Below are 25,330 nucleotides of genomic sequence, written 5' to 3'. Positions count from 1 at the left end.
GGTCTTCAGTTGTACTCTGGGGCTTTAATCTCTAGTGGTGTGGGTGCCCCACCAAGTCTCTGTTCTTGAGAAAGAACAGTCCTGAATTGAAAGCATGATGTGTAATAAATGGAACCCCTTTGCCCTGCTTTATAGGGTCTATTAAGTCTATTAAGCTTCCTGGTGAATATCATCGAAAATTAAGCTGATTTTTAAAACTGCAGAGGCTCTATTTTGCTTCCTTCCCCCAAATCCCACCTTTCTACCTTGACCTTTTTCCTGCTGTTTGGCAGCTGCTGTCTTTAAGGAATGCCACTTGGCTCCAAGGTATTCATGGGGCATTTTTGATGGGCATTGCTTTGGGAAAGGGCAAGATTCTGCCTCTTTCTGACAGTATCGTCTTCCAAAGCTGTATGGCAACTCATCCTTCGGCAGGGCATCCATCGTGTAGAAGCTCTTGGAGCTATGAAGAGAAGATTCTGTTTCCTCTACTCCCCAGGGATTGCCCATCACTCTTGCGGTACTACACACCATCCCCATCCTTTGAATGCCAAACCTCTTCATTGAGCTGGGAGAAAATGTTGGGAGAAGGCTGGGGAGGGGGAAAGCAAACACTAGTCAGTGTGTTCACTCTGATTACACCATTGTGGGTGAGACAATAGCTACTGTGAATACAAGCAGGCAGGGTTCAATGCCGCTTTCTTCCCCTCCTCAATGCAATTTTGATCCAGCCAGGGCTACCCTGCAATTTTGATCCAGCTCAGTCTAACTGGGGCAGCCCAACCTGGAAACCAAGCCTCTCTCTGTGGGGGGGTGGCTCCTCTCATCATTTGGGAGGTTATTGGGACCATGCTTGGAACGTCCCATGAACGTGGGCCACTCCAAACCCACCAGAGCCTCCATGAACCAGCCTAATTGTTATTAAAACACATCTTTGATATAGACATGATTGCAAGTACCAATTACTAAGCTGCTGTCCCTCACCCCAGGGCCCACCAACCACTGTTTTGTGATGCAGTGCTTGGGGCTGCCATTTCTCCCGACCAGCTGGTGCCACATTTGGTTCTGCCACTAGGAGGCACCAGAGGGAGATGGCAAAATTGAAGGATTTAAGAGGGCCTCCCACCTTCTAGTTTGCATCAGCTTCACCCTGGCAATAGCAGTTCGTTTCAGTCTCTAGCTTTCTCAACACACTCAGTACCAGCCTCTCAATCATTACTCTGCTCCGTAATTTACAAAATGTTCCTACTTAACAACGCCAGCCAGATGCAATGGCTCAGTGTGTAATCTCAACACTTTGGGAGGCAGAAACAACAGGATTGCTTGAGGCTAGGAGTTTAAGACCAGCCTGGGCAGTATAGCGAGACCCCATCCCTGCAAAAAGTTTGAAAGTTAGCCAGGTGTGGTGGTGCACACCTCTAGTCCCAGCTGTTCAGGAGGCTGAGGTGGGAGGATCACTTGAGCCCAGGAGTATGAGGCTGCAGTGAGCTATAATTATGCCACTACACACCAGCCTGGGCAACAGAGTGAGACCCTGCCTCAAAACAACAACAATAAAAACCACCTCTGGTGTTTTTTTTGTTTGTGTGTGTGTGTTTTAAATCTCAGCTCTGTGTGTGCGATTTCACTCACAACAAAGAAGAGAAGCATCAACAGCTGGTACAATAGGGAGCAGGGTCCCCTCCTTCCTAAAGATCCAATTTCATCCCGGGTGGTGGATAAGGCTAAGAAGATAAAAAATGACCTTTCACCTCTGAGGACAGTAATGTAAAATTAATTTGAGGCTTTGAACCTAATGAGCTGGCCCATCCTGGTGCGTACCCCATGAATAACACAGTATGTGCACAGCCAGCAGCCCAGCGATCTTTCTTCCTCTGATGGGGCTTGGGATGAGAGGGGGGACGAGAAAGAAACTCATTTTGAAAAATAATCCTCAGAGGAGAGAGGTCTGCTAGGTCTTCATAAACCCAGTATTAGAGGGAGGAAGGGGGGGAGGGGAGGAAGAGAGAGAGAGAGAGGGAAAGAGAGAGAGAATTATGTGCTTTTAATCTGCTTAGCTTTTCACTGCTGAATAGCTAAAGGGCTCAGACAGGCAAGAATATTGTGAGGTGGTTAAGTCCATGAACTTGGAGTTAGACCCCTTGGGGTCTAGGCTTGATTTGTGACTTTTTAGCTGTGTGATCTCCAGCATGTTTTTAAACTTGTGTTTTTGGGATGTTTGGATTAGATAGTACATGGAAAGTGCTTGTGTTTAGGCTAAGAATCTGGTTATTTTTGCATTTTTTGGCGGCGATTGAGGAAGGGGGGAGCAATTCGAGGGTGATTTATCCACAGAATATGAAGTCTGAGGTTTCTGCTCTGACAAGAGGAAATGTCTAACAGCAGAAGACAAAAGTGAAACCGGGCTGATGCGAATCACTGGGAAACTGGCTTTGGCACCTCCAGAGAATGAACTGTTTCATAGCCTAGCTGACCAGCCATGAAAATGGCTGCCTGGAGAGGCAGTGATCAGCCCATCCCTGCAGGTATGCAAACAGAAGCTCTCTACACTGTATGAAAGGATGTGTTCACTTCTTTCTTTTTTTTTTTTTTGGGACAAAGTCTTGCTCTGTCGCCAGGCTGAAGTGCAGTGGTGCTGTCTCGGCTCTCTGCAACCTCTACTTCCCGGGTTCAAGTGATTCTCCTGCCTCAGCCTCCTGAGTAGCTGGGATTACAGGCACATGCCACCACACCCAGCTAATTTTTTTTTTTGTTTTGTTTTGTATTTTTAGCAGAGACAGGGTTTCACCACGTTGGTCAGGATATTTTCGATCTCTTGACCTCGTGATCCGCCTGCCTAGGCCTCCCAAAGTGATGGGAGTACAGGCGTGAGCCATCACGCCCGGCCTGTGTTCACTTATTTCTAAGGATCTTTCTCCCATTCAAATGCTGGCTATTCCACTTGCTAACTGTGTTGCCTGGGTCATTGAATTTCTTGGAGGCTGGGCTGCTTTATCTGTGGAATCAGGCCAATGGTGCTATTGGCCTCCCTCTTATGATCTCCCTCCCTTTCCCTTTTACTCCCTCCCTGCCACCAACTAATGCTCATGATGTGCTGGGCACTGTGCTAGGCTTGGGAGATACTCAGAGGAAGAAGATGGTATAAGCACTCCCTGGGAAAATACTCAAACATTTAGTTTTAGGTTTAGAAGAAGACAGACAGATGAACAGATAATTATAAAGTAATTCCATAGATGCACTGATGAGATATGCGTTGAGTATTCTGGAAGCACAGGGGAGTGCATCTAACTCTTCAGGTGTGAGACAGAGATGGGGTCAGAGAATGCTTTGGTATTGGGCATTAGTGTAATAATTAGATGGTGGGGTATCTCTGGCAGAGGAAGCCATATGAACAAAGACCCAGGGACAAGAAGACAGCATGGTGTGCAGGGAACTATATAAAAGGCAGCACAGCCGGGATAAAAAATGTGAGGGAAGAGTGACGGGAGATAAGGCTGAAGAGGTAGACAGGGGCTAGATCACAGAGGCCCTTCTCTTCCATGTTGCAAATGTGAACCATGAAACATCAGGCTGATTTTAAGTAGGAGACTGGCATGTTTGGGTTTCCATTTGGAACGACCTCTCTGGAGACTGTATAGAGGATGAGTTAGGAGGAGGCAAGGCCAGACCACCAGCTAGCAGTGTTGAAGTCAGGAAGTCATCTAAGCTAGAATGACGATGCCACGAAACATGCTTCTTACGGGGTTGTGGTGAGAATCTGATGATGGAATGCCCCGGGAAGCTTGTAGTAAGACATGAACTGCTTCCCACAAGCCAAGGGTCATTATAATTATGATCACTCTATAAAACATTGGTTTGGGTGCCCATCATATAAACTGGGTCCCCCCATCACTTACCCAAACAGTGGCAACAAAATCCATACATTTGGTCAAAACCAGTATAAATGGTTGTTGGGCTTAACAAGAACCCTTTAAAAAGTAATGAAACCACTGGGTTGAGAAATAATTTTGCAGATGCTTCTGGGATACAAAGGACTAAATTTTGGTGCTGCTGGAAAGAATGGGGGAGAGAAGCACAATATTAAATTTTGGGCAAACTTGAAATGCACAATTAAATGCAGGCAAACTGGGAGGGCAGATGATACTCTTTGAATAAAACTTATAATAGATTTGGCACAAGAGGGTACTGGAGATGGGCCCAAATGTCTCAAATTTGCTGAACTGTTTTTGCAGACAGCTGGGAATTTACCAGCATTTTCCTTTTTTTTTTTTTTTTTTTTTTAAAAAAAAACCAGAATATTTTGGATTTTGTAGACATGCCCTGGAATGCCCCATCTCAGGGAAGGCTAGAGGAATGTCTCAGTGCAAGTGTGGTGTCTGCTTCTACTGATGTTTATGGCAGAGCTGAAAATTGTCTTTAAAATTAACAATAGATGTGCATAAATCTTCCTCAGTTACCTAGCAACTGATACAAGACAACGCTGAGGTTCACAGGGCTGGGTGGAGGTAAACCTGTTTTAGGAAATACCTGGGAGCATTTTAGTAATGCCTGGAGATTGCTTGGAGGGAAAGGAAAACAAATTAACATGACTAATTAAATGTTTGAATTCCTTTGTTTTTTGTTTTTGGTCCTGGGTTTTTTTGTTGGTTTGTTTGTTTTTTGTTTTTGTAAAAATCAAATCAAATAACAAAAAGGTTTCCTAAATCTCTGAGGTTTCTAGCAACAACGAGGGTTTTACAAAGACTAGCTAATTTCTGAGGCCCCTTTCAAGGCTAAAATTTTTAGCCACCTATTAGCCGTATTGCCTCATGAGTAAAATGAGAGGTTAAACTAGGGGAATTGTAGTTTCATCCACATTTCTAGGGTGTATGGTGCAATAGGGCTTTTAGACCAGTTTTGTTGAATCAGACACCAAAGTCATGAATCTGGAATCAAAGTGAATTTTTTTAAAAAGAAAAGATGTTGAAATAATGAAGCAAAGAGACATGGGACTTAAGGAATATATACACACACACATACACACACATACATTTATTCTCCGTGTGTATGCATGTATGTACTTTTATTTATAAAAATCAGTTTATACATTAGGGTCTAGGTTACAGATTCAATGCTACATGGGCCAGCAGGTGACACAGCTACGTCCCTTGCCCAGGAACCACAGTGAGCCAGAGAATGGTGGCCTAGGGCTTCCAGATCTGTTGATTTTTCAAATAGCCAGAAATCCAGAATTTGTGTAGAATCTCCTGTTGTTAAAATATTGGCAACTAATTTGAAGTGTTTTTAAGAAGCACTGTGTGGGCTAAACAAAGTGAATCTGCCTTAAAGCAAAAGTTCCAAATGTGTAATTATCTTTTTACGTATTATATGGTTAATTAAGACTCGCTTTATTTGACAGGGTGAAGATAAGCTTGTGCAGGCCACTGGCTAACACAGTTCATCCCATGCCTCCTACATACCAAGCACTGTGCCAGGCACTTTTCACGTCTGGCATCCTCAGAATCCTCCAAAAGGTGGGTGATATGGTTTCACTGTGTCCCCACCCAAATCTCAACCTGAATTGTAGCTCCCATAATCCCCACATGTTATGGGAGGGACTTGGTGGGAGATAATCGAATCATGGGGGCAGTTTCTCACATATTATTCTCATGATAGTGAATAAGTCTCATGAGATCTGATGTTTTTATAAGGGGTTTCTGCTGTGGCTTGGCTCTCATTGTCTCTTGCCAACATCACGTACAAAGTGCCTTTGGCCTTTCTGCCATGATTGTGAGGCCTCCGCAGATATGTGGAACTGTGAGTCCATTAAACCTCTTTTTCTTCCCAGTCTCAGGTATCTCTTTATCAGCAGCTTGAAAATGGACTAATACAGTGGGTGTTATTTATCACAAGAGTTTGGTCTCTACTATAAAGATGAGGATGCTGAGGCAGGGATGCTAAAATTTTTGGCCACATATTAGCTGTATTGACTATGTAGCCAATATGTAATACGTAGCCAAAAATTTCAGCATGCAGGGGCATGCTGAAGATCAGGTGACTCCTGAGTCCTAGACCCTCCATTTCAAGTCCCTTCTCTCTGACTCTAACTCTCCAGCTGCCTGCTCTTAGGACTCTGACTTACCTGAAACATTTCTCTGAAGATGTGTTAGGAAGCTGTCTTAGTTTGCTAGGGCTGTCATAACCAAGTACCACAGACGGGGTGGTTTAAAAAACAGACATTTATTTTCTCCTAATTCCGCAGGCTGGAAGTCCAAGATCAAGGCTGGTTTCTTCTGAGGCCTCTCCCCGTGGCTTGCAGTTGACTGTCTTCTCCCTGTGTCTTCATATGGTCTTCCCTGTGTGTGTGTGTGTGTGTGTGTGTGTGTGTGTGTGTGTGTATTTGTGTGTCTGTGTCCTGATCTTTTCTTATAAGGACACCAGCTATATTAGGTAAGGAGCCACCTGAATGACCTATGTTTATCTTACTTACCCCTTTAAAGATTCTATTTCCAGATACAGTCACATTCTGAGATATCAGGGATTAGGACTTGAGCATATGAATTTGCGGGGGGAGGGGTGGGGGTGGCATAATTCAACCTGAAACAGAAGCCATCAAATTTTTTCCCTCATTTCTTTCCCTTGAATATTATTATTGGAAGGACAGAGAGAGATTTTCTGAGCCCAAGGAATTGGAGCACCTGAGGGGAGGTGCGTCTCTCCTGACCCCCACCCCCCTAGGTGACCTGGCTGGCCGCAGCTCAGCCCCAGAAGAAGTGGTATATTCGCACACTGGAGCCACAGTTAACCAGTTCCCAAACCACAGCTTCAATATTTTAGAATGCATAAAACATGAGATCACATTTAGCAATGGCACTGTTTTATTTGGCATCGCTGGGTATATCCGCGTGTGTCTTCATCTAAAATAATACTGATGCAGATGAGAAGCATTATTTATCATGTCAAAAATTAGAAACAACCTCAATGTCCAACAATGGGGTTTAATAGGATAGAATTTTATGCAGCCTTTGGAAACTGCTGTGGAAAAGTATTTGTGGTGTGAGAAAATAATCATGACAGATGAAGTGGGGGGAAAAGCAGGTTGCAAAGAAATAGGTATAGTTGGATCCCAATTTTTTGATAAAGGTTTATTACATGTACATATTTATGTGTATATATGTGTGTATATATGTGTTCATCTGGAAGGCTATACCCCAAAATATTTAAAGTTGTTTTCTTGCAGTGATGGACTTATGTGTACTTTAAGTTTTTTTTTCTGTTTTTCTGAGTGTGTGTCCCATATTTTCTAAAATAGACATATTACTTTTGCAATTCAGGGAAAAACCTTAAAGATAAAAATCTTGATATCCACTCGGTTTATAGAAAGTTTCCTCTAACTTAGCCTTTTTCATAAGGAGCTGCCTCACAGCTTTCCACATATGGCTGCATTTACAAAAATGTAATTTACTCACCATTTTCCAGATACAGCTCTCAGCCACAATTACCTGGATTCTAGAATAATTTTTGTGTCTGGCCTGAGAACCTCTTCTCTATTTTTGTTTTTCCACCTGGCACTATTTTCTCATTAAAGGAGTTTTAGGAGTGAATGCAGAGAAAGCGTGGAACCCCAAAGACCTGGAAAAAAAAAGCCCTTAAAATAAATAAATCAGTGGACTAGTTTAATGTGTCTAAAATATCATCCAAGGAGACCCAAAAAGAAGCAGGATGTAACTTCACAGTGACTTTGTTCCTTCTATTTCTCTTTACTTATTTGAGAGATCCTTTAAGCACACTTCCCTTTTAACAGAATGTGCTTTGGCTAAATACTCCTATGATGTTATGCTTTTACAAAGGAGAGGTTCGTGGAGGATAATGCTGTCAGGCTTGGAAGCAGCAGTAGAGATCACGTTGCCCAGCTCTTGGCATCATTGGTTCCCAAAGCTCTGAATCCCCTGGAGAGCTTTTGTAAAAGGTCAGTGCTCCACAACATGACAGAAATAGAAGGGGCCTGGGGCTGTGGTTTGTGAAAGCTGTGATTCTTTTGATGCTCAGCCAGGTTGAGGAACCCACTTCCCTACAGCTCCTGCATTCCCTCCTCAATGTCACAATAGGTGATTACCTGAACACTTGCAGAGATGGAAAATTCTCTTCCTCAAGAGCTAGCCTTTTCCATTCTTGGACTGCTGTGCCTATTGTAATTCTTTTTTTTTTTTTTCATATACTCTAGATTCCTCCAATTCAGGGAGCAAAACATGGAGACATTTTGTTAGTGTAACCCAAATAAATCCCAAGGCCCCATGTAGTCCAATCTCTGCATAGAGCCACATCTTCCAAAGCGAAAACAATTACAATGGAAACTTTACCTGCAATACCCAGAGAATGTTATAAGGGGCCCAACTGATAACCCATGGTAGCATTTCTCAAAATCCTTTTCTCTTTCTTTCTTGATTTTCTCAATTATACCAAAGCTTCTCATTCACCACCCCAAACCCAAACATCTCCAAGAGCAGCCCACTTGCCTTTTCAGGCTCTCTGTCTTTGACCTGTGTTCTCTCTCAGCAATACAGTATTTAGGTTGATTTTGCCTCTCTGGCTGCCTTCATCCCTCTCTCTGCCTTGCCCATTACCCAGACTTTTCACAACAAAGGAGAGCCCATGAAATGTCTAATAAACAAAAATCTTTCCTCCTTTCTTCCGTACTGCCTGGGCCTGTTTCTTTTTGCCCAACATCCTGATTTTGCATTTTTTTAAGCCAGAAACTGGGGAAAGGAGAAGCAGATATCAAAGACAAAATTTTCTTTATTGAAAATGACAGGAAAGGGTTAAAATTGGGCACTGTTGCACATTAATAAGCCTTGTGTTCATCACAATAATGACTTCCCCATCTGCCATTGCAAGACCACAGACCCCTACATGGTTTACACATTTGCTCCTCATTCTTCTTGCCATCTCCCCACCCCTAACATGTGTCATAGGTGTTCACAAACAAATCCCATCAACTACCAACTCAGGTATGTATTTTTTTTCCCCATGCCCTACTCTAGTTCCCTCCCTCTGATAATGTCTATGGCTAAGTTCTTCCCTGATTACCATGTTGGGGGATATTAAACAATACTGCTTCATGCACCAGTGACTTATAGTGAATTATGCCATCACACTTAGAATTTTAGTCTCTTCATGAGCTAAACCTGATGACTTAATTTCTCTGTGTGTCAGCTTCCTCAACTGTAAATGGGCAACCATAAAAATCTTACTCAAGGTGTTGTGAGAATTAAATTAACTTGAGTAAAGTGCTTAGCACTGCAAAATGTTGGCTCTCTACATATACCAACATTTCCATTCTTCTTTTTACCATTCTTTTTTGGAGGGGACAGGAAGAAGAGAAAGGTGAGTCTGCTAGGAAGTGAAGAGGACCTGGTGAAGACTTACAGCAGGAGCCGGCAAACTATGCTAGACCAAACTGGACCTACTGCCTGCTTTTGTAAACAAAGCTTTATTGAAACACTGTCACTCTCCTTCATCTATGGCACTTTTGTACTACAATTGTGGAGTTGAGTTGTTGCGATAAAGACTGTATGATCCACAAAGCCTTAAATAGTTCCTATCCGACCCTGTACAGAAAAATTTGCCAACTCCTGATTTAGAATATAAAAACAGAATCACTTTTTCATACACTTTGCCATTGATGAGATGAATGTCATATGAGGCTTTCTCTTTCAAGTGAAGTGGTTAACTATTGTCTGAGTTTCTGCATCTGAGTCAACCCTTACCGACAGCAAGAGTTAACATCTCTGAGGCCTAATCCAAAGTAAGGTTATGTTCTTTAGAAGCCTGGCCAGTTCTCCTAGGAATACAAAAAATGCAGTGTGAGACAGTATTGCAATTCTGATAAGGCCACTGGGACAGGGATGCCCAAGGGCTCATGCATGTCCATGCTTCTCCTCTTCTTAGGCGCAAAGCTAGATGATGCTTTCCGGTTCTCTTGCAGTAAAGGAGGCCATGTCTCAAGCTTGTGCCAATGAAATTTGGGGAAAATACGTCCACCAGTCCTCACTGACTCTTTACCTTCTCTTTTCTTGTCTGCAGGTCAGATTCAGACAATCCGGTGGAGCACTCTGAAATTTAGAGGAAGTGGTCAAATAGAATTTTCTGGAATTATGGAAATCTTCTATTTTGTGCATCTAGTATAGTAGAATCTAGTCACATGTGGCTTTTGAGAACTGGAAATATGGCTAATGCAACAGAGAAAGTGAATTTTTACTTTTGATTCATTTAAATATAAATGGTCACATATGACATCACTGCCATATTGGACATTGCAGTTCTGGAAGATGGCAGATGCAGCCCTCAGAAGAATTATCAGCCTGAATGTCTGGGCGGAGCAGAGCACTACCTTTCCACTCACTCTTCCCCTCCTCTCGCCCCCTCCCCTGCCTCACTTGCATCAGACTATGATGTGAGCAAAAGCATGAAACAGCTCTTTTGATAGGCCTGTGAAACTTGCTGTTCGTTGGACTAGCTAGGCTGCTCTGACTCATACAGGCCCAAATCCTGGCAACCACTTTTATGAAGAAATGACAATTCAGTCTACTACTTGTCCATTTTACATGCCCAAGGAATGTGATGGGCCTCTGCTTGGATCTAGTTTTCAACCTAGTCTATGGCATTGATTATCCTTTTAAAAGACAAAAGAGGTGACTTCACGGGCACTTAACATCTTGGCCATACTGACCCCAGTTGCACGCTACGTAGGAAGTTTTAGTCCATTTAAACTGAAGTTCCAACTTTTTTTTTTAACAACTATTTAAAAATTGTACATGTCCCATGCATGACAGAGAAAGGGTTGTCTGGTTGGATGATTTTTGGCTTGCAAAAAGAGAACACAAAAGAAAAGCATACGTTTTAATACTCAAGAGACCAAATTCTCTGCTGAAGAGGAAATGAACTACATATCCAGAAGGGTCCTACCAAGAGGCCAAACAGACTGTGTTCTCTTGGGGGAGTTCTCAGTGGTGATGAGAACACCACTTTTTTTTTTTTTTTAGTCATTTCCAAGGTGAGATATTGACTTGCTGCTGGAGCAGGACAGCTGGTCTCTCTTTCATTGCTAGCAGCAGAGTTAGGGTCTTGCAAGTTTCAGGCAGCAGCAGAGAAAGGGTCTTGCAAGTTTCAGTCCAAAGCAAGAAGAGCTAGGATTGCACCAGCTGTGTCACCTACTCTGTGCTTACCTGTTTCTGGATGAAGCACGGTGACATCTGTTTTATTGTAAAGAGAACCAACTTTGGAATCAAGTGGAACCTGTATTAAAATCCTGAATCTGTCACTAGCTTGGACAAGTCACTTCACTTCTCTGAACCTTGTTTTATTCCAGTGAGGAATAATAGTAAGCCAGTCCCACAGAGCTGTAGCAAGGTTAAAATGAATGGTTGTCTGTAGAAGCATTTAAAATAGGGCTTCATACAGAGCCAGTACCTGGGGAGACTGAGGGTTTGAACCACATAGTTCCACTCTGGCGAATCACAGAGGGGCTGTAGGATGATCCTTTAAGGGGGATGTGTTATGGGTTAATTGGAACAGTGCTTCTTAAACTCCAGTGTGCATTCATATTGCTTAGGGGTTTTGTTTAAATGTAGATTCTGAGTTACTAGGATTATGCAATTTGAATGAGCTTGCAGATAATTTCATGGCTGCTGGTCTCTGACACCACCTTTGAGAAGCAAAGAATTAAAGGTCTTGTCCTGATCTGTCTCCTTTGCCTGTTATCTGTGCAAAAGAGATATACTGTCTACTTTGCATAGTGAGATGGCAGGTACAAAAGTAGGATGAGGATAATGTAGCATGAGCACAGAGAAGGAAAACCAAGGAGGATGAGTAAAGAAATCATGGGAAAAGAGATGGATTCAAGGCTTTCAATCCTGACTAGACTTTAAATTCACCTGGAGAGCTTTAAAAAAACTAGCCATTGTCTGGTCCCAGGAATACTGATTTAATTGATTAGGATGGGACCAGACATGACATATTAAAGAAAATAACTCCCCAGATTATTCTAGTGTGTAGCCAGGGTTAAGAACTGCTGGGCTAGACAAATGAGACAACTTTCCCAGATGGAAAGAATCAGGAAGGGGCCTTATCAAGATATTATGTCAGGTTTGGTTTTCAGGGGGCTGATAGGAAAGAAAAAGAAATGCTTCATGGAAATTGCAGGTAAGACAGGCCAATTGGTTGAAACCTTGACAAATCAGACCATTTGATCAAATTGTTCCCAAAACATGAAAACTCTGTCTCAACCGAAATAATCACTTAGCTCTGGGACTTTAAAGCAACCTGTTTGTCTGTTAGGAAGCTAGGGTAAATGTGAGAAGTGAAATCCGTGCCATTTTTTGGAACTGGAGACTTTTTAATAGTTTCATTAACATTGTCAGTTTGGTTGTCCTCTGTGATCAGAAGCTGTCGAATGATGTTCATTTGAGTACAGAAGCCAGCCTTTTCTGTAGCATTAACCAGGCCTCAGTCCAGTGGATCTCTACAGGGTGCCATGAGCCCAGCACAAGTGCTCCAACACATTGTGACCAATGAGCATAATTAATTTGTTGTAATTGACTTTACACTCTTGAAGCCCAGGTGTAGACTTCCTTCTTGTTACCAGAAGCCAGCTCAGACATGGCCCTTTGCCAGCCTCAACACAAAGCTCAGCTCTCTTCCAGGATTCCCTAAGATCTAGGCACGTCAAGCATCTGAAAATAATATGGTTTTACAGAAGATTCCTTACATCCTGCGGTGGGGCCAGCTCAGGCACTGAACAACATTTTGTTTGAGCAATCCCCATTGGACACATCTTTCCCCCAAATTCCTGTCTGCACAGCCAATAAGGTGATTCTCCTCTGTCACCCTCCTTAGCCCTTGCCCATTCTTTTATTCCTTTACGAGACAGCTGGGTTTAGCCCTGTCCTAAGTGCTCCACACTCGGCTGCCTGCACCCAGGCATAGCAAACACAAAGCCCTTCGGAACCCCAGGCCCACCCTCTTCAGATACATGTTATAAACTGTTACTGTTGATGAGGTCATTCCAGTGGGTGTCAAGCTGGGCACAGCTTCTGGTAAGAAGAAGAAAGCATAGCAGATTCACATCTCAGCCAAAGAACCTGGCCGTGAAAAGCCTTTGCCTAAAAGGTCAGGCAGTCCACAGTTCTGCCACACAACTGCAGCCTGGAATCACATGGGGAGTTCTTAAAATGCTGATGGCTGGGCTGTACCCCTGAAATTCTGATTTAATTGGCCTGGGGTGTGGCCTGGGCATTAGAGTTTTCTTAAAGTTCCCAAGTCATTCCTGCCATGCAGCCAAATTTGAGAGACGTTTTCTAAAGAGGCTTAGCGATAAAGGCCAAGTGAAAAGGACAACCAGTCCTACGTTATAGTTGCAATTGCTTTGTCTTCATTACTGACCTGTTTGGTCTTGTTTTGAGTCTTTTAATCCCTTCAATTGAACTCTCCAAAATTCTACTATTGGCCAGTATCGCACAGAAAGTTTGGGAACCACTCAGTAATTCTGAATCTCAGTGAGACAGAGGCCATTAAATGTCTCTCTCTCTCTCTCTCTCTGTGTGTGTGTGTGTGTGTGTGTCTGTGTGTGTGTGTGTCTCAGAGAGAGAATTTATTTTTGAGTTAGAATTGAGGAGAAAAATGAGCTCTGTGTGGCAAACCAATAACCTTGGTTTCTTGATGACGCTCAAGCATAGACTAGCGAAATAGGGGAAATAGTGTGTGTGGAAACTGCCTCTCCTCCCCTTTTCATGGTTTCTATTCAATTAATGGAAGCTATGACAAACTCAGTCAATGCAGAACAATGATACAAAGGCTGGAGGAGAGCTCAGGGAAAGGAGCAGCTTTGCCAGGTGAGCTGGAGAGAGTGGTTGGGGATTATGGGGAAACAAATGCAGTCAAGGGGAAAACAGCAAGAGAAAGTCCACCCACCTCCCCCAAAATATGCTGTTACCTCAGACCTATGCTGGTCCTTCAAATGCATTTTTGTGTGAAGGGGCACTGGGTGCACCCAGAAGGTGCACAGCAGGGCAGTCTTGTGTGTGTTTGCATGTGTGTCTGTGTGAGAGAGAGAGAACATCTTAACAGAAAGCTATCCCCAAAGACGGGAAGGGATCATGAAAACTTGGGACAACAAACCTAGGCTTCATTCCTCCTGAAACCCCCTTCTCTTACCAGCATACGTGTCGGGGAAGTCACACAACTTCAGCGAGTGTTTGTTTCCTTTTCTGACCTCACTGTGAGTCTTGGAGTCCCAATATAATACTTTTGAATGTATTCTGCAAACAGTGGACTGGGACACAAGTGAAAGGGATTATCAAAAAGTCAACTTTGCATATTTGTGCTTGTTTAGGAGTATTGGGAAAACAGGGAGCACAGTACTCAAAAGTCCTCAAATCCCTGGTTAAAGGGAGTGATAGAAGAGCTGCACCAAAAATATACTGTTTTTTATTATTACAAAAGACACATATGTTCATGGGGAAAACAACTCCAGAAAATTGTGAAGAAATAAAATTTGAAATTTTTTCTTTCTAAAGAAAACTAGTATTTGTTGTACACGATAATTATGAATATTTGAAACCCATTTATATTTCCAGTTTCAAAGTGTTTCTTAGTTCAAAACAATACTTGCTTCCTGTAGAAATTAAGAATATATAGATAAGAAAAAGTAACAAAAGCCCCCTATATTTTATCATCTATAGATAACTCTTAGTCTTCAAGAACTTCAAAAAGTCAAGTAATTATTTTATATTTTCACTTTTAATTGTTATAAAAGGAAAACACATTCTGTTTTAAAAAATTAGATAAGCAAAAGAGAAACTATTAAATCACTTGAAATTCAATCCCTAAAACAATCCTAACCAGTAACATTTTTTGTTATAGTCGCTGGACTTCTTTTTTCCAAATATGTGTGTATCTTTGAAAGTATAAGAGGTACCCCAAATCTTTTGCAAATGTAAATTCATATTGTTATTTTGTAGGCTGGTTTTAAAAAATTTTCTCATATCCTACATCATTTTTAACATCTGGGCAGAATGCCATTGGAAGGATGTACCATTATTTATTTTTACTTAATGGATCCTTTAATGTTAGGTATTTACATGTGATTTTTCTTTTCGTCTTAGAAACAACACTGTCGTGACTGTCCCTCAAACTACAGTTTTCCTTTTTCTTTGTAATTTGCTTTTCAGGATAAGCTGAGCCCATGGCACCACACAATTCCAAGGCTTTTCAAAGAGAAATATATATGCTGTTTAGTGTAGTACTTTATATCTTTTCAGATATTTTTGCTTTAAGTATATTAGGATATACTTATACATTTAAGATTATTTAAATCCTGTGAAACAGCCCACCTGCACTGCTCTCTTTATTCCAGTTATCTCCTGATTTAATTCTTTCTGAGGACATATGTCTGATTCATGCCTAGACAAGAAAATGTATAGACTACAGAAGAGTGCTCATTGGGAAGGAGGAGGAAAGCCCCTCTATAAACCCACCACTAAGAAAAAAACCATCTTTCCAGTCATCCTGAACTCCCCCATCACCATGGCTTTAAATACTCTTTTTAAAATTACCATTTGTAGACTTCTGACTCAGAGGACGCTTTGATAGAGCTGCTAAGTGTTGGCTACTATTCAGGGAGATTTTACCCCTTTTGCCACATTCAGAGTTGTTTCTGGTAGGTCACAGAAATAAGTGTGCACATGTGTGAAGCTGCTCTGAGCTACTGTGTTCCTTCCTAGTTTAGAAAGTACTTTTTGGACACATTGCTGAGGTTTCCTGCAGGTATGTGAGCACAGTGGGCCAGAAGGTTTGCCTGGCTTAAAAGTCACAGATTTATACAAAAAAAAAAAAAAAAATAGAAAAGCCAAACTACACAAGACAGGAACCTATATATAGGTCAAAAGAAGGGGAGACACAGAGCTTCTCGCTGCAGCTGATCCAGATTTGATGTAAGAAGACCTCAGGCAACAAGGGCACAATTCTCAATTTAGATAAATACTTTTACATTTCTGGTTATGAAATGAACAGAGGTTCATTATAGGAAACAGATTTAGGAGGCAGAAAGGAAACAAAACCTTATAATTTCACGATCAATACATTTTAACGTGTTGTGTATTTCTTTCCAGTTTCTTGATGCATATTTTAGGAGCAATTACAGGCAGACAGTCTATTCGGGTTTTGTTTTTCCACCTTACATTATAGCAAAGGCGTCTTCCCGTGTTGACAATTATGTATGAGGATCTCTTCAAGTTCCTTTAGTAACTGTATTGCCTTGAGAGATGAAGAAAAAACATACATCAAAGATGTCTATGAACAGCAAATGCAGTGATAAAGCAAAAGAAAACTGTCTACTATTCACTTGCAGCTGACAGCAAGAATGTTTTTTTCCTTCCTGGGTTACTAAACTTTGTCTTTCTAAGCAAGATAAAGTGGTTGTTCAATAGATAAGGAAGATACTGCCTCTCATACATGAACCTCAGGGGTAAATAAGCCCATAGAATACTGGTTCAAACTCAGAGGAAATAGAGCAGTGGGGACTGGGCTTAGGAGGGGGTTCTTTTTATGGCAAGCATCAGGAGAAACCCTTGGAGCACTGTTTGTGGGTTGGGATTGGGCCACATGCACCTGGCTTATTCATACAACATTTAAAGTCCACTCACATCTTCTTGGCATCTCCTCTTTGACCACACAATAAAAGTTAAAGGCCAGAAACACTCCACACATGCTCCCAATGATGTTGTTATCATTGCACCCTCCACCAGCCACATCTGAGGCAAGACACCTGCTCCTAGCTCTTGTAGCTCCTTTGAGGGAATTTGAATAAGGCAACACTTCCTCAGGATATTCACCCTCCATCTGTTGGAAACTTGTAATGCACTAATTTTGTTACTGACCTTTTCTAAAAATTTTCATAATTAAAATACTAATAGGCGATATCCACAATCACAATATGAGCACTTCCCTAACCTCCTGGCGTTTTCCTCTGGATACAAGGCCACGTGCAGTACAGAGCTGGGTGTGTGGTGCCCTGCTGAGAAAGCCAGGTGAGCATCCAGCCCTGGTACTGACTATAATCTGGGGCTGTGATTGCTAACATTCCCCTGCCCCTCCCCCTGCCTAATCTACTGCCTTAGATTTAGTTTTTTTTGTTTTTTTGTTTTTTTTTTGAGACGGAGTCTCGCTCTGTCGCCCAGGCTGGAGTGCAGTGGCGCGATCTCGGCTCACTGCAAGCTCCGCCTCCCGGGTTCACGCCATTCTCCTGCCTCAGCCTCCCGAGTAGCTGGGACTACAGGCGCCCGCTACCACGCCCGGCTAATTTTTTGTATTTTTAGTAGAGACGGGGTTTCACTGTGTTAGCCGGGATGGTCTCGATCTCCTGACCTCGTGATCCGCCCGCCTCGGCCTCCCAAAGTGCTGGGATTACAGGCGTGAGCCACCGCGCCCGGCCTAGATTTAGTTATTTAACAAATGTTTGTTGAGCATCTGAAATGAGCCAGATGCTGTGCTAAGCCTGGGCTAATGAAGAGATAGAAAAGCCGGGGCATTTACCCTCTGGGGGTATATCATCTAATGGTGATAGTTGGTGGTGAGTAACTTAGATAAAGCAATATAAGGAAGTCTATCCTTAATGTCCCTGAGTTTTGGAACATTTTTACCAGGGCCAGGATTAAGATAAGGTGAGTGAGGCAGGGTTATATAAGCATGGGGTAGAATCCTGTCTTTGTTTAAAATGATATTCTGTTCATCATGGAGTTTTTTTGCTGTTAACTTTGATTCTTTAGAATATTGAATAAAAACATGGTTTATCTTGGTTACTGAGTTTCTTAGCATCCCAGTACATTTTACTCCTAAAGTAAAGGCCTTCTTTGCCTCACCCTAATTCCGGCCCAGAAACCAAACCAAACTTTACTGTCTAGGCATGAGGACAATCAGCTGACACTGATACACTGGGTGTGTCTGAGTTGTGGCCCCCTATTCTTTTGAATTTGGGGTGTAGGTGGTTTGGCCTTGCCACTCATTTGCTGTGCCACTCCAGGCAAACACCTTTTCTTCATCAAAGTTCAGTGTCTCATCTGAAAAACACTAAGTTTGGACAGTTATCTTTTTTGACAATGGGAAGAATGTCCTCTTTCAAGAAATATTTATAGAGAACCTACTAGAGGCAAGCATTGTTACAGGCTCTAGGGCAACTGAGACCAAGAAGACAATGTCCTTTCTGTTGTGCAACTTGAGTTTGGGTGAGGACAAATAAATAAGCAAACAAGATCACTTCAATGTATGCTACACATCATATTAGTGTGTGCGAGATCATATTAGTACGAGAGATGTTACAGCGGGGGCGAGGAAAGTTCTCTCAGGGAAGGTGGTATTTGAGTAGAAACATCAATGATAAGCAGGCATGTGGCCTGAACCTCTCAGACTTACTACGTTTGACAGCTAATCTTTATTTTTATTTATTTTATAAGGACAGGGTCTTGCTCTAACACCCAGGCTGGAGTGCAGTGGGGCCATCATAGCTTACTGTAACTTCAAACTCCTGAGCTTCAGCGATCTTCCTGCCTCAGCTTACCAAGCAGCTAGGACTACAAGTGCACACCACCATGACTGGCTAATTTTTTACTTTTTATAGAGATGGGTGTAGTCAGATTGCCCAAGCTGGTCTGGAGCTCCTGGCCTCAAGAGATTGTCCTGCCTCCCCCTCTGAAAGTGTTGGGATTACAGGCGTGAGCCATGCCAGGCCATGACAGCTAATCTTTAATGAGCCTGAGTTTGTGCCTGTTATAATAACTAAACATGCCCCAACTCAGCTCTCAACAATGGTGTGAGATAAGGACTCTTGTTACATCATTTTAAAAAATTATTATCGATAAGGAGACAGAGGCACAAAGAGGTTAATTTGGGGAGATCACCAACTAGTAAGTGATGGAAAAGGTAATGGGAAAAAAGGCACTAAAGGCGCAATGGCTTCAAAGCTTGAATGCAATGAATCAACACTTACTTAATGAGCATCTACTATATTCCAGGCATTGTACAATTACATAGGGGCATAATTCCTCCTCCTCCTCCACTTCCTCTTCCTCTCCCAACACCTAATGAACACTAGATTCTAGGCATGGTACAAACTTTTAAAATAATCCATTTTCGGGGGTGGGAGGGCTGTTCTATAGCTTGATTGTGGTGGTGGTTACAGGTCTGTACGAATTTGTCGAAACTGGCAGAACTGTGCACTAAAAAAGGGTGAATTTACTGTATGTGGATTATACCTTAAACAAACTCAACCCTCATCCTTCCATCTCCACTCCCCTACCCCAGCTACAGCGGCAGGGGGGTGTGAAACGGTCCCTGCCCCTAGGCTGGGGACAAGGGTGAGGGACGAGCCTTCGGGGGCGGGACCAGGTAAGCGCCGGGAGTTGTGCCCAGTGGGCCTAGAAGCCAGGGAAAGGGAGAAAGTGGCCCCAGCCGGGTGCGGGGGAGGGATGGGAAGAGCCGGTGGACCGCGGGGCGAACCCGGGAGGGCGGGGGGATGCCGGGAGAGAGGGAGGGACCTGCGGGCGTGGAGGGAGAGGCAGAGGGAAGGGAGGAGGGGTAGGCGTGCGCTCCGGAGCGAGCCGGGGGCTGCAAGGCGGAGACAGCCAGGCCAGCGGCCGCCGAGGGTGCCCGCCCAGGCTACCCGCCCTCCCGGCCGCGGCGCGGACGGACCGACGGACGGCGCTGCGAGCAGGAGGCGTCCGGCCATGTTCAGCCGGAGCTCCCGGAAAAGACTCTCCAGCCGCTCGGTGAGTGTCCCCCGCTCGAGCGGGGCCGATCGCCGGGCACCTCCAGCCGGCCGCGAGCGCCCGCGCGCAGCCCCACTGCGCCCCGCGGCTGCGCACCTGTGGCCCCAGGTAAGCCGGCCCCGCGGGCGGGGCGCGTCCAGGGCGCGAGAGAGCGCCCCAAGGCGCGGGAGGGGTTAAGTTCCGACCCCCCGGCTGGGCGACAGTGAGACCCGAACCGTGGTCCTCAGGGTCACAGTCTGGGGGATCCCTGGAAAGCCCCCTCCCTCCGGGCAAATCGGAATCCCAGCACCAAAGCTCCAGCGTCCAGCCACTTGGAGCTCTAGCGGGGACTTTAGGGCCGTCTTTTGGGGTGTCCTCTGCTGCCCCCTTTCCGGGAGCACCAGCCGGGTCTAGGGCGGGCGCCCGATGCTCGCTTCTTGCGGACTCCAGGGAACTGAAGGGTCTTGCTTTTGTTTCTTAGAAACCCGTGACCAAGGTGTCTGGGGGAGACAAAGCCCCAGCCGGGGCCATTTCGTGGTGGTGTGGTGCCCACGCCGGAGGCAACCTGCCTGGGTCCGCGCACCCTTCCCCAAGCAGGCGGGAGACCACCCCTGGGAAACTGGCAGAGCCCCGCCCCGTGTCCCCCATACAGAAGAGGAGCAGTTGGCTCAAATTACAGGAGGTGGGGTGGGAGGGGCAGGCCATCCTGCCAGGGACACGAGTGGGGCTGTGGAGGGAGACCCCGTGGTGGAGACATGCGTGTGTTGTCTTTTTGTTTTGAAGTTGACCGGACTGGGGCGGATAGAGCGAGGCCAGCCATGTAACGCCTGTGGTGACCAGTGCCCTGGGTTCGCCTTGCATAAATGGAGGTAGGAAGCCGTAAATGCACAACACTACAGCAAGATAAAATATGCAATATGTAATATACATATATATATATTCCCCCCCGCCTTAAATCTCACTTGTAAGTCACATGGAAAGAATGCAAAGGCTGTTTCTTTAAGAGCGGAGCTACATCTGCTACAAATATTGGAGGTGGAAGTGGTGGCCAGACACTGGGAGATGCAGGAGAGCCGGGCTCAAGGCTGCGATTCACTGATGTGAGAACTGTGGATCCCTAGCACGGGCACTATGTGTCTAGGTAACTCACTCCAAAACAATTCACCCTGGGCAAGGCAGTGTTGCCAAGTGCCATAGTGCTGTATGTGTAGGATTCCCTGGACTAGCTGGTGTTTTCCAATTGTGTTTTTAATTCAGCGCCTGTAACTCTGGGTCCCAACCACAAATCCATTGCTGCCCGCCTGGGCCGTGTCAACCCTCTTCGGTGGCCAGATGTTTCTTATTAAATGTGCCTTGAGTGTTGACTTCCAGGCAGCCCCAGCTTGGATTGGAATGATTACGTTTGGGAGACAAGGGAGCTGGGTGCCCTCCCAATGCATCTGGCTGCTGGGGCTCTGGTTGGGAAAAGTTGGGGTGCAGGCTTACAAGCTGCCAGTTTGCTGGTTTCAAGCAAAAGGTGAATCCTCCCTGGCGTCTTCATAAAAAGGAAAAACTGGTGACAGGAGAAAATTGTGCAATATCATAACACATTCTCTCTTGGATTAGCGCATCTTTCCCCCTTTCTCCACCACTCAAGCTGCTTATGAAGAGGGCTTTTTCTGGATGCTAGGCAGAAAAGCCTGCTTTGATTCCACACCCCGCCCCCCGCCCCCCACCCCCACCGCATTAGTGCATCTCTACTTTTCCCCATTTGTAATGTGTGCTGGGCACCCAGTTATAAGAAAACTCCCAACCAGCTCCTTCAGAAATTAAATGCTTTTGTTCCTGCTTCAGATGGGTCTGGCAGCCTCTTTGCCTTTGTTTCAGGGCACTGAGCGCAACCCTTATGGCTCCCGAGCATTTAATAACTTCTGTGTCAGAGTCAAGGCAGGCGACCTTATAAATATGTAATTGGCAGACATAGACATTCATCAGTGGTACCGATGTGGTAGCCCAAATAGGTGTGCTGTAGCCCAGCCCCTTGTTTGTCCCAAATATGAACATGGGTGAAAAAATGAGAATAGGTGTAGAAGCCTTATTTTGTAAACCAAATCCAGCATGACAAAACTACTGAGTGCTTCCTTTTTGATGCATCTTGTGCTCTAGTGGGGGTGGGAGAGGCAGAGTAATGAACAGCAGAGAAAGTGATTTCCAACTTTCCTTTCCTCCCCTACTGTGCAGCCCTTGGGTCAACTTCTGAACAGGGGCTTTGTGGGGCAGTGGCGCAGGGTGGGTGTGTAGCCTGACTTCTCTCCTTCACTGTGTGATCCCTGATCACCTGTCTGTCACTACTCTCCCTAGTTCCCAGTTTCCCTACTGTTAAGTGGGCATAATAATGGCATTTAATGCAGAGCATGATTGTAGAGATTAAATGAGATCTTGAAAAACACATGCTTTGTCCAGTCCCAGGCATATCATAAATATTTGCTAATTTTGTTAATGATTTTTAGCATCCCCTCAACCACTGCTCAGGAGGAGACATAACTAGTGTATCTGGGGATCCTAGGGGTCTAGGGCCACTCTAGACCTTCATGATCACAGCCTTTTGAAGAATTTTAAGCTGTTTTAATCTAGCTGATTTTGCAAAGGGAAAACAAGTGTTTTATTTTCAGCCCATTATGGAACAATTCTTTTGGAAAGAGACCATTTCAACAGGCTTTACAGATTTTCATGCTGAAGCAATTGCCCTACCCCAGCAGAAAGACCACTTTGGCTCCATGAATAGGGTTTTTATGGCACTTCCAGCCATTGCTGGGAAGGCAGCAGCTGCTTGCTCTTATCCCCTCCTTTTCCCCATGGGCATACTTTTGGGTGACCTTTCGGAGAAGAGAGATAACTATTTCTGGGTTACACAGTACGGTGTTCTTTTTGGCAGTTTGAAACCCACTTTACACCCCTCTCACTGGGGCAAGCATGAGCCCCTGGGGGAGAGAGTTGGGCCTGGGTAGGAAGAAAAGGCAGGCCTGACACAGAGGCCGAATGCTGCCTTTCGTCTGACCCAGGGAGAACGGAACTGTTCTCACCCCAAATACCAAGGAACCCTAAGATGATCACTTGTTGCCCTTGTTCACCACATCATCCCCTTCACTGGCCTCTCTGGTCCCCTTCCAGTACTTTGTCCACACAGCAGGCATCTCTTAAAAACAGGATAGAATTGTGTTACTGCCTCCCGGCATGACGGCACTAAAGTTCTAGGGAGGAAGTACGTTGTAAACAAACTTTGCTTCCCTCTGACGTGGTGGGGCTTTGAAGTCCAGACAGAGCAGGGCTGGCATTTGCAATGGCTTTAGCAAGCTGTGTGACCTTGAGCAAATGACTTAGGTTTCCTGAGTTCCATCTTCCTCACCTGTCAAATTGGCAGCTCTCTAATGAACAAATATTTGAGGGCTTGCTCTGCGTCAGGTGCTCTGGTGACACAGCAGAGAACAAAACAATATTCCTGCCCTTATTCCACTAATCACATTTTAGATAAAGTAGTCAGGAAAGGATTCTCTGAGAAGGTGACATCTGAGCAGAGACCTAAACGAAGCAAGGGAAGAGGATCGTGCTCGTTCGCACCTGGTGCAGGTACCAGCAACATCAACATCTCGTGGGAGATTGTTAGAAATGCAAAGTCTCTAGCCCTGCCCCAGACCTCCTCAATCCAAACCTGAGCTTGAATGAGAACCCTGGCTGCTGCTTTTACGCATTAAAGATTGAGAAGCACTGAGTTAAAACACCCAGCACTGTGTATGGCAAATTACTTTTCCTACGTCGAGTCTTCCTCCGTGTCAGGAAAGATGCCCATGGTCCTGTTGAAGTCTTGTATATTTTATGGGGATTTTCTTGAGTGATCATATACCCTTTACATTTTTGTTGTCACCCACACTTTTAGGTAGCAAATGTGGGGTTTTTTAGAATTTCTAAAAAGAACAAAAACAAAAAAACAAAAACCTCCAAGACACAGGTATTTATGGGTCTTAGAGTACAAAGGTCTCACAATTGTCAGCAGGACCTTTCTCCTCCACCTGATGTAAGGCAGCTGGGGAGCAAAGGTGGCCACTGCAGGGTGCTCCCTGCAGGTGACCTATCCTGGAAGAAACATCACTTCAGGGTGGCCTAGGGGAGACTCTGCAGGGCTGGGCTGCTGAGGAAATTTTCATTAAGGAAGATTAGGGTATCTTCATGAACTGCAGCCAGAACAAAATCATTAATAACTAAGCACTTAGCTTACCCTGCTACAAGATAGCTTTCTGAGTGGGGGTTAATTGGCCTTGCTTGTTTGCAACCAGTTTGAACAGGGAGAGAAAAATAGCCATTTTTACAGTGAAGATTTGCGTATCTACATACCAAGAACTGATGGATAATAATAGTAATAATTACAGTAATACCAAAACAGCATCACCAATAAGAACGAGTGCTTGCTTTGTCCGGGATCATGTTTCCGTGTTTTACATACATTTTAATGTAATCCTCACTAAACCCTATAAAATAGATGTGATTATTTTCCTGGTGAGAAAACTGAGGCTGAGGGTTGTTAAGTAACTTAACCCAAGGTCACCTGGCTAGGGAGAATGCTGCTGGGATTTGGCTCCAAACCAAATTTGGCTCATTTTCTTGTGATTCACTGCCTCTTGTTACTTGCTCTAAAGCAGTGCTCACAAACTGGAAGCCCTTGAGTCAAATCCAGCTTGCAGATAGGTTTTGTTTGATCCATGCAACATATTAAATAAGGAGGCTTTTTCTAACATAAACCCAGGTTTCCGGCTTCTGTTGAAAAATCCAAAGACCAGGTAACATTAGGGCTACTTTCCTGCATTTCCGACAGTATCTGGCAGGAGCTGAGTAGTTGCCCCTTAGATGGGCGTGACCTCAGTTCACCATCCTCTCCAGCAATCTAGTTGAGTTCAGGGAACTCTTCAAATATTTAGGTTACCTGTCAGGGACTGGAAGTGATTGAAGCTTGCAAATCCTGAATGAGCAATCTCATCTCCCCCAAAGAGAAAGTAAGCTTCTCTATCAGCTACCATTTTAAAGCTTGACAATGCCAGGAAAGTGTTTTACATCTTTTCTACCTTATCATTCATGACAGCCCTAGAAGGTAAGTGCAGTTATTTACATCCATTTTAACAGGTAAGGAAACTGAGTCTCAGAGGAGTTAAGTAATTTGCCTATGGTTACACAGCCAACTGCTTAATGGTATTTTGTCCCCATCTGACTTCAAAAGTCTGTGTTCTGGGCGGGGACTTCTGAAACTTGCATACAAATTACTGAGGGCTCTTGTTAAAAATTCAGATTCTGATTCTACAGATTTGAGGTGGGGCCTGAGATTTTACATTTCTACCAAGCTTTAAGATGATGCTGTGAAGCTGGTTGAGGGACCACACTTTGAATAGCAAAGCTCTAGACTGGTGTCAGTAAAATACAGCCTGCTGGCCCAATGTGACCCTTTTCCTGTTTTGTATGGCTCATGAGTTACATTTTTAGATGGTTGGGGAAAAAATCAAAAGAAGAATATAATATTTCACAACATATGAAAATTACATGAAATTCAGATT

The 25,330-nt window shown here is 44.2% G+C and overlaps 1 protein-coding gene and 1 long non-coding RNA gene across 2 annotated transcripts in view; one reads left to right on the top strand and one right to left on the bottom strand.

The window, feature by feature from the left end:
• Positions 1-8,736: 8,736 nt before the first annotated feature.
• LOC130541334 (uncharacterized) lies at positions 8,737-19,849 on the bottom strand. Its single transcript, XR_008955377.1, has 4 exons — positions 19,699-19,849; positions 16,194-16,269; positions 14,170-14,287; positions 8,737-10,070 (listed from the first exon to the last, which is right to left on the bottom strand). It is a non-coding gene; the product is annotated as an uncharacterized LOC130541334 (long non-coding RNA).
• PRICKLE2 (prickle planar cell polarity protein 2) overlaps positions 18,350-25,330 on the top strand; it is a 355,242-nt gene continuing 348,261 nt past the window's right edge. The window contains exons 1-2 of the mRNA XM_034956835.3: positions 18,350-19,775; positions 20,538-20,623. Coding sequence (XP_034812726.2) covers positions 19,476-19,775; positions 20,538-20,623 — 386 coding nt within the window. The 5' untranslated portion in view covers positions 18,350-19,475. The remainder of the gene's footprint in view (positions 19,776-20,537; positions 20,624-25,330) is intronic.

This window comes from Pan paniscus, chromosome 2 (genome assembly GCF_029289425.2).
Source record: "Pan paniscus chromosome 2, NHGRI_mPanPan1-v2.0_pri, whole genome shotgun sequence".
NCBI classification, from domain to species: Eukaryota; Metazoa; Chordata; class Mammalia; order Primates; family Hominidae; genus Pan; species Pan paniscus.
This window is presented reverse-complemented; position numbering and strand designations above follow the sequence as displayed.